General features: G+C 29.6%; 1 protein-coding gene across 3 annotated transcripts in view; it reads right to left on the bottom strand.

Moving 5' to 3' along the window:
* Nucleotides 1-13,104, bottom strand: part of LOC105837844 (GATOR complex protein Iml1) — a 35,724-nt gene extending 22,620 nt beyond the window's left edge. The window contains exons 1-12 of one of the 3 annotated variants that reach the window (XM_036285553.1): nt 13,021-13,104; nt 11,229-11,601; nt 10,451-10,576; nt 8,540-9,011; nt 8,204-8,400; nt 6,480-6,763; nt 5,959-6,185; nt 5,661-5,879; nt 4,956-5,129; nt 4,726-4,869; nt 3,370-3,378; nt 377-594 (exon numbers count right to left, since the gene is read on the bottom strand). In XM_036285553.1, coding sequence (XP_036141446.1) covers nt 377-594; nt 3,370-3,378; nt 4,726-4,869; nt 4,956-5,129; nt 5,661-5,879; nt 5,959-6,185; nt 6,480-6,763; nt 8,204-8,400; nt 8,540-9,011; nt 10,451-10,576; nt 11,229-11,579 — 2,421 coding nt within the window. In that variant the 5' untranslated portion in view covers nt 11,580-11,601; nt 13,021-13,104. Of the gene's footprint in view, nt 1-376; nt 595-3,369; nt 3,379-4,725; nt 4,870-4,955; nt 5,130-5,660; nt 5,880-5,958; nt 6,186-6,479; nt 6,764-8,203; nt 8,401-8,539; nt 9,012-10,450; nt 10,577-11,228; nt 12,145-12,963 lie in introns of those variants that run through there. The other 2 variants (XM_036285552.1, XM_028192987.2) reach the window with 2 other exon arrangements.
* Between the last annotated feature and the right edge of the window lie 1,324 nt (nt 13,105-14,428).

Genomic DNA, 14,428 nt, shown 5'->3' on the forward strand with positions numbered 1-14,428 from the left:
TCGAAAATTTAATTGTTACTTTTTGTCTAAAAAATGTAATTCAAAAAAATAGTTGAAATTGGTGATCTTCCTCTATAAAATTAATATTTATTTTAAACACAGATTAACTTTAACAAATAATTAAAAACAATATTTTTTCTTAAAAATATAACTCTTAATATTTATAATATTATATAACGTTTAATATTACAGAATTAATAAACTTATTCAATTTGTATTTTAATACACCGGTTTAACAATCGGTTGACATCTTAATCAGCTTCGTTATCTAATTTATTAATTAATTTTTAATTTATCGTAAATCTTTAATTTGTAAGTTGAGGTAGTCGTAAGTAGAGAAAAATACCTGTACAAAAAACTGAGTGCTTTTTTATACTTGGGCCAAACGCTGTGAGACCAGCTCTTTAAACACTTCCACGGTTGTGAGCGGTTTCTTATATATCGCTCGCTGTTGGGCAAAATCGGAGTTAACGTCGTCCGGGAGAAGATTATAATCTGACACGACGTAATCATTTTGTAAGCTCCGCTTGTCTGGGAAATAATCGGTAGTGATGGGTAGACACGCGGGAATCGTTAAAGATTTCCAGTCGACTCCTATTTCATATAAGATTTTAAAGTAATTGAAATGATTAAAACATTGTTTTACATATATGCGAGAGAAGAAACAGATAAGTTTATAATATTTAATATTCAAGAATATTTTTTTCTATTTTAAACCTTTCTAGTTTTACTTTCATTTAATATCTATTTCTTCTTTGTACAACCATATAAAATAGATGCTCGATAAGATGTCACTTGTTGAAAATTAACAAAAGTTATAAAAATGAAGCATTAAATAAGATTATTATTCATATTTTAATTTCGATTGTGTATTACACTGGCGCAAAAAAAAAACGAGACAAAAGTTTTGACCGAATTTTTAGGCAATCTTCAAAGTGATGCAATTTTGCGAAAAATCATCCAAATTACATCTACTTTTTTTTTAATTAAAGCTCAAAGATTCTACTTTGAGAATTCCTAGGCGAAAGTTTGATTTCTTAAGTGTGAACCTTTTATATCGCATGAAAACCAAACATGTTTTTTTAATTAAAAAAAGTAAAAGTTTGTTATTATTTTTCACAAGTTTTTCGTTAAAATCTGGCTAATATTAATCCAGATTCTTAAAGTTCATTCTTTTCTAAGCAATTTAAAAAAATACATGTCAATACAATGTTTTTTGTTGATTGCACACGAGTTTGAAATTTGCACTACATTTTAAGATATTTTAGCAAATAAATATTTTTTTAATATCATGAATTTTGAGTATCGATGATATTGCATATTGATTTTATTCGTGTTTAACTCAATCATACCGCCATCATCAAAGTGATCCGATGTGCACCACGTGGAGAATGACGGTCGGATTTTGCACATGTGGCTCTGAAATTCATCGATGGAAATTTGTACTTACTGATCTGAATATAACGAATAGCTGACGCAACAATTTCACTAAAGTCAACAGAAAATCACATTCATCTATACTCATAAACCCACACATACACGTAAACATACATATACACATACTCATACGTAAAAAATAAAAATTTAAATTTTATTTAAAAAATCAGCCTTTTCAGGGCCATATTATGTGGAAAATCCAACCATCAATCTCCACGTGGTGCACATCGGGTCACTTTGATGACGGCGATATGATTGAATTAAACACGAATAAAATCAATGTGCAATATCACACTGATATTCAAAATTCATGATATTCAAAAAGTATCGTATTTAGGGTATTCGCTAAAATACCCTAAAATGCAGTGCAAATTTCAAATTCGTATGCAATCAACAAAAAAACATCATATCGAAATGTTTTTTTTTAATTGCTTAGAAAACAATGATCTTTAAGAATCTGATTTAATATTAACGAGATTTTAACAAAAAAACTTGTGAAAAATGATAACAAACTTTTACTTTTTTCAATAAAAAAAAATATGTTTGGTTTTTATGCGATACAAAAGATTCGCACTTAACAAATCAAACTTTCGCCTAGGAATTCTCAAAGTAGAATCTTTGAGCTTTAATTAAAAAAAAAGTAGATGTAATTTGGATGATTTTTCGCAAAGTTGCATCACTTTGAAGATTGCCTGAAAATTCGGTCAAAATTTTTGTCTCTTTTTTTTGCGCCAGTGTAATTATCTCTACAAATACATAGATTAGCTTTAACAATTAAATAAATGTAAAATTATCGAGAATCTACATATTGTTGATTCAATCTCCCTTTACCAATACAAATAATTAGTCTACCTTCTGGCAGAAACTACTAATATATAATCAGTATACAGAATGTTCTACAGTGTATATATTAACAGTAACACAATGTTTTTAGTAGAAGTCTATCTTTACACATAAAAAATAATATGAAGTTTATAAAACCATACATAAAGGAATTTATATTTAGAAAGTTCTCTAAAATATTCTGTATATTTATAATTCAATCTTTATCATATTAGGCACGTTTCCTATTAACAAGTTTAATTACATTAAATAAAAGCACATTACATGCATTCATAAACACTTATGTTTGCTGTAATGCTATAATTTATATATGATAAAGATTAAAGTTTTTTCTCTAAATGCATGCTGTCTGACAATTATTAGTCATAATGTGCTTAATAACAAATATTTTATAGTGATGTATCAATTTTAAATTATTAAATCACGTGTATAACACAATACAAGTAACTAATAAATTTAAAAGATATACATTATCCTTTTTATATTTCAGTGCAATAAAGTTACTCGATTAGATCTACAGAAAAGAGAGAATATAAAATATAAGCGTCTCTAAACTACGTATCGTAGATATATTTTAACATATAAATGTAAAAATCCAAGGCTAATATTGTAGTACATTTTGTCAGTGAGAGGAGACATAAAATATACATTAAAAAACATAAATAATGCGGAAAAATATAAGCTTTATGTGAGGTAAAAAAAACACATATTTAGTTAACGAAAACAGCAAAAACAGTAGTTTGCGAATGCTCCACAAAGAACAAGAAGCGAACCTAGATTGCAAGAAATGAAAGCTGCTCATAGTGAAGACAATAAGCTTCAATGCAAATGGATAGATCTAAAATATGAAGAGAGAGATACAATATTTGATATCATTTTAAAATAAAATAAAAAAGAAATTGTTTTGAATTCTAGAAATTTTCTGTACATGCATCAACACTAGAATAGAATAATTATAGTGAAGAAATAATGAAGAATTATCAAGAACTATTTAATAATAACGTTTCTACTTCGAGCTGAGTCCCTAACATAGATAAACAAATGTATATACCATAACCGGATCAATCTGTAATAGTGTATGGAGCTAACCTATGATTGCTGTAAAACAGCGCAAGTGACATCATAGTTGTACATCACACACGTATCAATGCGTCCAGCGTTGCATCCCAATTAGACGTACCATAGCATGGAAATAAATAACATTATTTGTACATCGATGATCGATGGTTTTGTAAAAATAAATATTGAATATTTTCAAGAATAAAAATATTTCTTTTTTACAAAAAAAAAATTTTAGATTTCGTGTAAAATATATGTATATCTAATGTAATTATACGATGATACAGAGATTCTATTGAGAACAGAACATAATTGCAAGGTTGGATAAAGCAAAGCTATTGTAAAAAAAAAAATACTTTACTTATGTAAAATGTAAAATTATAAATAAATAAAAAACAAACATTATTAAAAAATTATAATAATTTAACTTATCATTAAAATATATTTTGTATCGCACAAAAAATATGTTTTTGTATTATACAGATCAAATTATATGAGTGCAATAAATGATGATGTCCTTTATATTAGAATATTACTTTGTTTTGAAAATGTTTTCAAGTATTTTCATTCTATTATAAATGTTATCAGTTGTAACGACTTATTAATCTCCTTTGACGCTGACGTTTGATATGACAAACATGTAATTGCAATATAAATTTAATTTTCACTACCATTGAATTATTTATAAATAGAAGCTAATCTACAGCCAACAAACTATGTTTTATCCATTGTTTTTTGCTGACTGTTTAAATATTTATATTTTGTTTAAAGATAATGTAAAATTTATTTATATATAAATATTAAATCCATAATATAAAATATAAGAATCGAAGAAATTAATTATCTACAGCCACAATATGCCAAAACCATACGACCACTCCTGCTTATTATATATCGATACTTATATTATTTCATTTATATAAAAAATTCTGAATAAACTATTGTATGTAATTAAAGCACAATACACAAGAAGCGTTATATAACTTATGGATACTGGATTTATATGTGTGTTATGTGTAATGTAAACCACTACTTGTTATTCAAATAAGTAATATTTTTAAATCTTATTGTTCAGGATTATTCAGGAATTCTCTCTTTTAGACTGTAAGTTTATATATTGACGCTCACACTAAGTCGATAACTTTGTTGCATTTTTTAAAATTAATGTATAAAATAATATTAAACTTTTTATACATATAATATATATATATATATATGTTTTTTAAATCACTCAACTGTTATGTTAATTTTCTTCCTAACAATTTAACAATTATAGAAAGAATATTAAATGTTTGAATAATAATATAACATTTCTAATATCTCTCTATCATTTCCTACAAACTTGTAGATAAATTTCAGAGAATTATCAGAAATATTAAAGCAAACCTGTTGTTAGAGCAGGCGTCCATTCTTGTTCACCAGTAGCACCCCACAAAAGAGTAATACTTTTTTTCGCCATAGTCGAAGGATTCGCAGTTTTATCTCCGTTAGCTATAGGAAGATTAGGTCGTTGTAACTTTCCTTTTGTGTCTATAAAAATCATGAATTTCATTATCTGTTATATTTCTAGTTATATACTTTAAGAATATCTTAATTTAATAATATTTAATACTAACAATCTTGGAATCCTGTCTGAGACGCTGATCTTGAAATCTGATTTGAATTGTTCGTCCCAGTTTCCATCGAAGATCCACTTATAGTCGATGGTATAGCCTCATTCTGTGACTCCAAACATGTCTGCATTGGAACAGCTTGATAGTGATGTTGCTGTATTAAAACTCCTGTAGGTCCTATAAAATTATATTAACATAACTTTCATGGACTCTCTATAAATTTATGTTATTTATTATATTAAATAATATTATATACAAGATAATAATTGGACTGTTAAAACTAAATAGTTATTTTGTAATGTAATAAAAAGAATTAAATGTTACATATTATAAAAGAAACCTGTTATTGTCTACAGGTTTTGTATTTACGTCCATTCCATATCTCAATTATAATTTTGTATATGAATAATATTTAGCACATTTACAATTTTATACAAAGAACAAAAGATAAAGAAAAATCAATTATATTTATTATAATATAAATTTATATATCATATAAATATTAATATAAATATCGCGTAAATATTTATTAAATTATTTAAATAAAACAAAAAAGTAGTTTTATAGATACAGGTTATTTATAGATATAGATTACAATATAATAAAGAGAAAAGGATTACAAACCCTTCTCTCTACTATATTGTAATTATATTATTATAGTTATCTAAATAAGTTAACCATATAAAATGAGTACAATATAATAATTACCTTTCGGAAATATATGAGTCCATCGTCGTCTGTTACTGGTAAGTTTAATGGTAACATGTGATGGATCAAAAGGATTGATTAATGCTCTACCAGGTCTAAGTATATTTGTTGGTTGAGAAATTGAATTCGTTGGACTGCCAGCGCTACCAACAACAGGTCTAAAGGGCGGAGATATTTCAGAGTCGGTTAAATCGCTTTTGACCGGCGTTCTGGATACACCTGATGCAATTATTCATCATTCTATTTAATAAATAATTCAATAGTATAAAAAATTATTACTGAATATATGTGCACTTACCGGTTCTATCCTCGTTAGATTCAACATTATCGTCGTCCGTTTTGTATGGTATTGTTATCGCCGCGCTCCGTAATGCCAGAACTGGCGGCGAATGCATTTCGGGCGGAGGATGATGTATATCAGGATCTGACATTTTACGTTTTAAGAGCTTTAACAAATGGCCATTATTATGAGTTTCAAGGCATACCACGCTCGTCTTTTTCCTTCTCGTATTTATCCTTTGTACACTAAAATAACAATTGTAAGAAAAATGACAATAAGATATATGTATTAATAATTTAATAGAATAACAATGATAAAAGACAAATTTATTTTTTTCTATAGACAATGTAAATAACTAAAAGTATTACATATTATCATTTATCCATTTTTAAAACTACATAAAATATTATATAATTTGTATAATTTTTTGTAAAATTTTTGTTTATTAATTATTTTGTATTAAAGATAACAGAATTTTATTATATAATTTATATTTTTATCACAAATACTTCCAAAATAAAAAAAAATTTTGATTTTACCTTGAGGTATGAACTGTGGGTAATTGGAACACTTGTGCGTCATAAGCATCGTAATCGAATAACGTATTATGTAGACATTCTCTTGAATCTTCTTGTAAAAGTCTGGTTTTGCAATGTAATTTTATGTTATCCATCGAATGTTTCGATACCCTTTGCGGCAGTTTTATTCGCGGTATGAACGTAGAATAAGGTATTTTTTTGTTAGTGGAATAGAAACTGAGATTAATCCAATGAGGCATGCTATAGTCATCTGGTGCATTTATGGAAGAATCTTTGTTATGAAACTAGAATAAAATATTGCACATTAATATTACTTTTATATAAATAAATTATGTACGTATACTATCGTTTCTAAATGTAAATTTCAGAAACATTTGTCGATTTGACTGATATTTATTTATAATATTTAATAATATTTATAAAATATTTATAATAATTCAAATTCAAACAGAAAAAAAACACAAAAAGCACACTATCAAATTTAATCTGCAGGTTACATGTTAAATTATGTACAACAGTGTTCTAGGATTAAAAAATGTTGAAAACATTTATGCAATTCAGGAAAATTTTTCCTTTTTTTTTGCTGTAAATTTTTTAATTTCAGAAATTAAAAACATTTTATAATGAGTAAAAATGAGTTTTTATACAAGAAATTCAATAGCATTACAAAAAATAGTCGTAAGATTTTTTTAATATTTTTTTTTAATACCTATTTTAGAGAGTCTAGTTAAAATATTTTTTGTTACATGTGCATCGAAAGTCATCCTTTTCAAGTTTTGTTCCCTTTTTTGTTTGAAAAATAGCCGATTTCTCATGGAACAGTTTTTTCACACAAGTAATCAATTCATTGTTTTTGTCCTCCCAATAGATGGCGTGAGCCATGCAAAAATACTTTTCTGTACAGTTCTGCACATTTACCTCGTTTTTCGTATGTTTGTCTTCGTTATTACACGTTCGTATACGCGCCATCTCGCAACACGCATATGGTAACTTTCACAGAATTACTGATATTTCGTCGCTTTCGCAAACTTAACTTTGACTAACTTATTAATTCGCATCACTCAAAGACATCGGATCAAACATCATATCAAGATCGCGTAAAAGAAGTCAAACATTACAATACGTGATGATTAATGTCAGTAAAGATAAGTACTAAAAATCCAAATATCGAAACACTATATGTGACAGCAAACTTACACCTCCAAGGATTGTCCAAATTTAAAAAAAGAGACTACAAAGAAATTAATTTACTTAAAACTATGTAGAAATAAAGTTTTATTTGTAGAGTCCCTAGCATATCCCTCGCCTTTTTCCCTAAACTTCTTATTTCCATCTTTTCTTATGCACTTGTAACAAAAAATAGTATAGGCAATTCATGCACATCGGTTGTTGCCCACTCTCCGACCTTATGGGATATATCCGACTTTCCGCATTTGTTACACAATGTACTATTTGTTAATTTTTGTCTACTGTTATTTCTTAAAATTTCAGCATTTTAAACTTTAAAATTTAAAGTAAAATAAAATTTTTTAAAATATCTTCAATTTTTAGTTTTACATAATTTTTATGATACAAAATATTATTGCAAAATAAAAACAAAACAAAAAATAAATTTATAGCTTTTTTAAATATATTTTTAAACCTCTATGATTTTTTTCTCATTGAAATACTTTTTGAATTTATAAATGATAGTATACATATGTATATAATTACACTTGTAGCACCTTTAATAATGGAACTGCATGAAGCGGTTGCTCTCCAACGCATACCAAGTCACTCCCCACACCGTTATCGATAATTCTCTGTTTTGTTACATTTGTCAACTCCCTATCTACTTCGAAGACACCAACTCCAGGTGTAATGACTACAGATAGTTGACCAGTCCTGTCGAAACTGCGATCCAAGTAGTGTTTCTCAAAAACTAAAAAGTATGAATAGATACACATATGAAATAGTATAAATAGAAGATAGAGAAAATGCAAAAAATGAAAATAAAAATTTTAATAAAAATTACAAATAAATCTGCGTTTTAGTCATTCTTTATTTAATTTTTTACTTACCATTCAAAGACATATTTAACACTTCCAGAAAATTGCCTTGTGCAGCAGTAGAATTTACTGCCTTAGGCATATTATTACCAAGCTTTTGGTGATATTCCAAAACTATTTTTTGATAATCAGTAAACAATTTACGCAATTGTACCAAGATATTGGTCCAATCTTCAAATCTTTCATTTTGTACCGCAACTCTATAAAAATCTTCATAAAATCTTCCTCTATAATCATGCTGTAAACACTCCCTCATGTGATTCGGAAATTCCTCCAAACTAGTCGCATTATAAAAAGTTCTCGAAAACAGTACTATGGTGACTTCATGATTGCTGCCATTCTTTTTCCATTTTTGAAATAAATCTGCTAAAAATCCATTAACTGCTTTTTCAAAGTAAAGATCTCCATGTATGTCAAAATCCCACATTTCAGAGCTCATTTGAATAAACAAGTATACCATACTTGTGGAAGATCGAAACACCACCTAAAAATTCAGATCTCCTTTTACAATAAAAATAAAGATACGATATTAAGAAATCATATACACATATATGATATCTATAGCCAAAATTTGCAACGTAGCTTTCCCTCGGGAACGCCAGGTCCGAGGGGGCTACGCTCAATTAAACGGGAATTTCTATATATGCGATAACGAGTAACGCTTTTCCAGTTAGATGCGATAGTTTATTCGACGTTAATCTCAATATTTCTCGAGAATGCTCTCGATACGGTATCAGCTGCTTGCATACGGTATCCCCCACTCGCTCGAGACTAGCTCTCGAGGCGAGAACGGTAACTCATAGACGGTATCCCCCAAATATCGGGCGAGATTGCTCTATATATATAACCACATACCATAAAGTCTAATTTGGCAAGTTTTTTATGAAAAAACGAAATGATAGAGAAATCGTGAATATTTCATTTTAAAGATTAATTTTTTCTATCATTTAATCTTTGTGTGGTACATTTTTCCTGACAGATTCTGAAATCGTGCATTTCTGTTTTTGGATATCTGATTTTGAATTTTACAGATTTTGAAATAGTGTAAGTTTTAGATTGTTAATATTTCAAAAATCTAACATGTAAAAAATTCTGAAAGAAATGTATTTTATACTTTGTTTACATGTGTATAATGTTCAGTAAAATTTTCAGTTTCCAATTTTAACCCGCCAAGAAACATTTTATGAAAAATTGCTATTTTCAACTTTATTTATAAATAATTAAATATGAACAACCAGATATAAAAATGTTGAAAAACATAAAAAACAAAGTATTAATATATTAAAAAAAAGTAAAATTATACTTTCATTAAACTGTATTTAGTATATCATAAAAAAAAAAGTGGCAAGTATATTTGCCACACAAAGACTTAAATTTTATTACAAAATTATATAAAATCGCATTACTATTCTAACATGTTTCAAAATATGTAACTACTATAATTTGAAGACAGCTCAATCGATTAATGTGTAATTTTTTCACATCTTTTCTGGACACTAACTAGATTGTTTAACAAGATTTCTTATGATGCTTTGTTTTTTATTGCAAAAAAATAATAAGCAAAACTTACAGTGAAAAACCACTATAATTATTGATTTTGATTAATTTTGCTCAAATGCAATATTTCGAAAAATGTAATTTTAACAGTTATGTTAAAGCTTAAATAAAGCTTTTTCCAGTTTACTTTTTGATGAACTTTATAAGAATAACAATGATCACTGTAAAAGCCTTTTACAAGAAATTATATTTCAAAAGAAACATAATTAGATTATTTTATCAAATAAAATTTATTTAAAAATTAAAATATCAAATAAAGAAAAGTATAATTTTCTACAAAAAACATTAGCTAAGTTGGACTTTGCTTTAATCCATTTAGGTGTACATAAATGTTTAATTAATAAAGTACCATAATTTTGTACTAACTTTAGTATCATTTGTGATAACACCGCAAGCAACACGATCGCCCTGTGACCACATCTCATATACTTGACAGCGTATACTGCCACCACAAAACTCTATTTTCTTATTGATGTACACACAAGTGTTTACCTATAAAGAACATATTTATGTATATTACTACAAAATATGAAAGAGATGATTATATTAATTAAAAAGTTTCCTCTAAAAATTCAATCCTTTTTTATCCAAATTACAGCATTAAATCATTTTCTATTGTTAGCGTTTACATCATGAACAATTGTATTTCAGTAAGAGTTAAATAAAAAACAAAATACAAATATAAAGATATAAAATTCTCACAAGTGTATCAAGATTAAAAAAAAAATTTTTTTAACTCAAAATATTAATCAAGGCCTAAAACTTATAAATGTCCAAAGAAACTTTTGAAAATAAAAAATTAAAGAAAAAATTATTACTTTATGCTTTAAATATCTTTTTACCTTTATCACTATTAATATTATAAAAAAAATAAATTAAAATATTATGGAATAAATAATAAATATAAAATTGTTCTAAGAATAACAATAAGTACAAGATTTTTTTCCTTTTAAATTTATTTACAAAATATTAAAGTGTCTACAATTTTATTTTTATACCAATTATAAATTAAGAAAAAATCATATTTACAATAGTTTGAAGATAATTTTTTGTTTCCTGGAAGGAAATTTAATTTTTTCATATTTAATTTTTGTAAAAAATTTTTTAATTAAATACAAATAATATAAAATAAAAAATATATTACCAAGCTGTTTTTTAGACGCCACATCTCACTGCGTCCCATGTATTGATCCTTAAAGGTCAATTCTATAGAATCTAGAGCTACATCGTCTGGATTCACTATGTTCATGTACACATCAGCAAACGTTCGCAGCTGGAACATCGATGCTACGTTATTTTCCACGCTAATAGTTTCACGACCTTGCAAGTCCTCTTTAAAGGAAGTAACTTGCAATAGCAAGCGGCTAAACTCATCATCAGGGTGGTAAATCTCGACAACATCGCCAGTTTTTATGCCAGGATAATCCTTTGGGTTGATAATAAGGTCTTCTCCACTGAAATTCTTCTGATGCACTATCAGCTTAAAAAGCTTCATATTTTATCCGGCATTCTGTATACTATGTGGAACATAAAAGTTTACATAATGTACATATTGTACATGATGAAAAATAGATGTTAATAATTATGAATATGTATATTATATTAATAAGCAATAATTAATTAAAAGTTGTATTTTGGGTAATTATTTAGTTTAGGCACTGGTATTCAAATATCGATGTAGTTGTGCTTATTCGATACAGTTTTGCTTCAAACGAACGAATCTGGCAAAAAAAAGCGTCGCTCTGCCCCGGAAAGCGAAATAATAATCGTAAAATTTGTCGAATATTCAGGTTAAGAAATCTGTCATATCGGCGAAATGTAGCGACAAGAGCACTCTCCGCGGCCATGTGCGCATGCTCTACAGTCATATGTACATGCTTCGCGGCCATATACGCATGCTTGGTGGTCATATGTGCATGAAATAAAGGCGCGAATTTAAAATGTATGTGTACTTTTAACGACTTCCTTGTATTCTAATAGTAACTAATAATAAATGAGTCTACATATATTAAAAATAATAAATACTGTAAAGATTAGCATATGATCTAGTAATAATCAACCATCATTAACAATCTTTGCGTAAGGATCTTGCTAATCTTTTGTGTGGAAAGTCGCAAACCCATGTGGTGCAGAGAATGCTTTACGCGCACACACACACACACACACACACACACACACACACACACACACACACACACACACACACACACACACACACACACGGGGGGGGTGCAAGGGGGGGCCTTCGGCCTCCCCTCCCGCACCCACCCCGTCCAAGTCGCTAACCCATGTGGCCTCATACTTTGCTTGCAATATACATTGGTTGCCTATGTACATTGCAAGCAAAGTAAAGTCCACATGGGTTAGCGACTTGGACGGGGTGGGTGCGGGAGGGGGGGGGGGCGAAGGCCCCCCTTGCACCCCCCCCGTGTGTGTGTGTGTGTGTGTGTGTGTGTGTGTGTGTGTGTGTGTGTGTGTGTGTGTGTGTGTGTGTGTGTGTGTGTGTGTGTGTGTGTGTGCGTAAAGCATTCTCTGCACCACATGGGTTTGCGACTTTCCACACAAAAAATTGTGCTTGTAAAAATATGTATATAGACATTTGAAATTCGCGCATTTTTAACATGACTTGTGCTAAACAGAGCATGCGCTTGTGATTAAAAGCGTGAGAATATGATCGCTGCGCGTGCTCAAGTCATTACATTGTGTCGGTATGACAGGTTTCATAACCTGAATATTAGTCAACTTTAGCGATTATTATTTCGCTTTCCGGGGCAGAGCGACGCTTTTTTTTGCCAGATTCGTTCGTTTGAAGCAAAACTGTATCGAATAAGCACAACTACATCGATATTTGAATACCAGTGCCTAAACTAAATAATTACCACTTGCAGTTTCTCATAAAATTACAGGCAATTACAGGCTCATTTACAAACACTTACAAAAAGGTTAGAACTGGTTAAGACCATAAACCCATAGACCTTATAGATATGGACTGGCAATACCAAGCGAAACCGTGTCCATACTTCTTTCTCTGGGTGCGTTCCGAAATCTACTGACAGTACTGACAGTACTGCTACTGAAGTTACTGGGTTTGAGCTGTTCCGAAACGCCAGTGAATACTGGCAACACTAAAAAACGGAATGTGTTTACAGTCAAACCAGCAACTGTTGATGCCATCATAAAAACCTAACTTTATACAATCTAATTATGGCAAATGTCAATGCAATTATAATTGCAGTGCAAGGTATTGTGAATGTTATTAATAGTGACAGTGACAGTTCATCAGACGATGAGGAAGAAATTCTAAATGTCTTAAACATGATTACTAAGCGTAGACCATTGGAATTAAGGCCACGCATAAAAAATTATATTGAAAATGTTATTGCTTTACTTTCGGATGAAGGATTCAAAGCACATTTTAGGTAGAAATTATAATAAAAAAATAGAATTTCTCTATTATTTCATTATTGAACAAAATATTGTGTGATATAATCATCGCGTGATTTTCAGAAACACTTCATAAATGTTATTGTCGCCATCAATAAGTTCGTATCGAACAGTTTCCATTGTTACAATTAATTTTTTAACAATCTCGTCAATTTTAATTATACACATTAATGTACGGCGGACGGCGGCCATATGCTTTACTGAATTTGCACTACCTCCGGACAATGTGTAAAATTAGCCGGAAGTCAGTAATTCCCTAGGGTCTATTTTTGTAGAATAGATAGTAATTTACAGTTGCTGACAGCACGCTGAAAACGATTTCGGAACGAAAAAACAGTACTGTCAGTACTGGCAGTAGATTTCGGAACGCACCCTTTAAAGAGTCCGGAAATATGTTTTGCGCATGCTTGTACACGCACCGGCAGAAATGGTGTCCCTCGGAGTCCAGCGCGGCGATCACCCACATACACGAAGCGCCGTACGTATTACTTGGCGCGCGGTGAAGTGGAGACGCGGAGGAGCAAAAAAAGTGGGGATCGCGCCGCTGTTGCATCCTTCACCAACGCCACACGCTCAAGAAGGATAGAGTTATGATGAGCGAGAAGACGTAATGGCTTAGTTTACATCGTCAAAACCTTAGTACGCGTATTAAGTTTGGTGCGCACCAAAGCCTTAGTACGGGCGCGTTTACATCGAATGTACTAAGCATGTACTGTAAAAAATATAATACAAATTTAATTCATGTTGATGTCTCCTACTAAGACATTTTCACACCGGTTTTTAGATTTTAGCACTGAGGTTATGCTCAATTGCTAAATTCTTTCTAAAATGCGTTTTATGCGTTTACATCGACATTTGTATCACTTGGTACGCGTATCAGTTTAGTACGATACTCCTACT

The sequence above is a fragment of the Monomorium pharaonis genome, chromosome 4, assembly GCF_013373865.1.
Source record: "Monomorium pharaonis isolate MP-MQ-018 chromosome 4, ASM1337386v2, whole genome shotgun sequence".
In the NCBI taxonomy this organism is placed as follows: domain Eukaryota; kingdom Metazoa; phylum Arthropoda; class Insecta; order Hymenoptera; family Formicidae; genus Monomorium; species Monomorium pharaonis.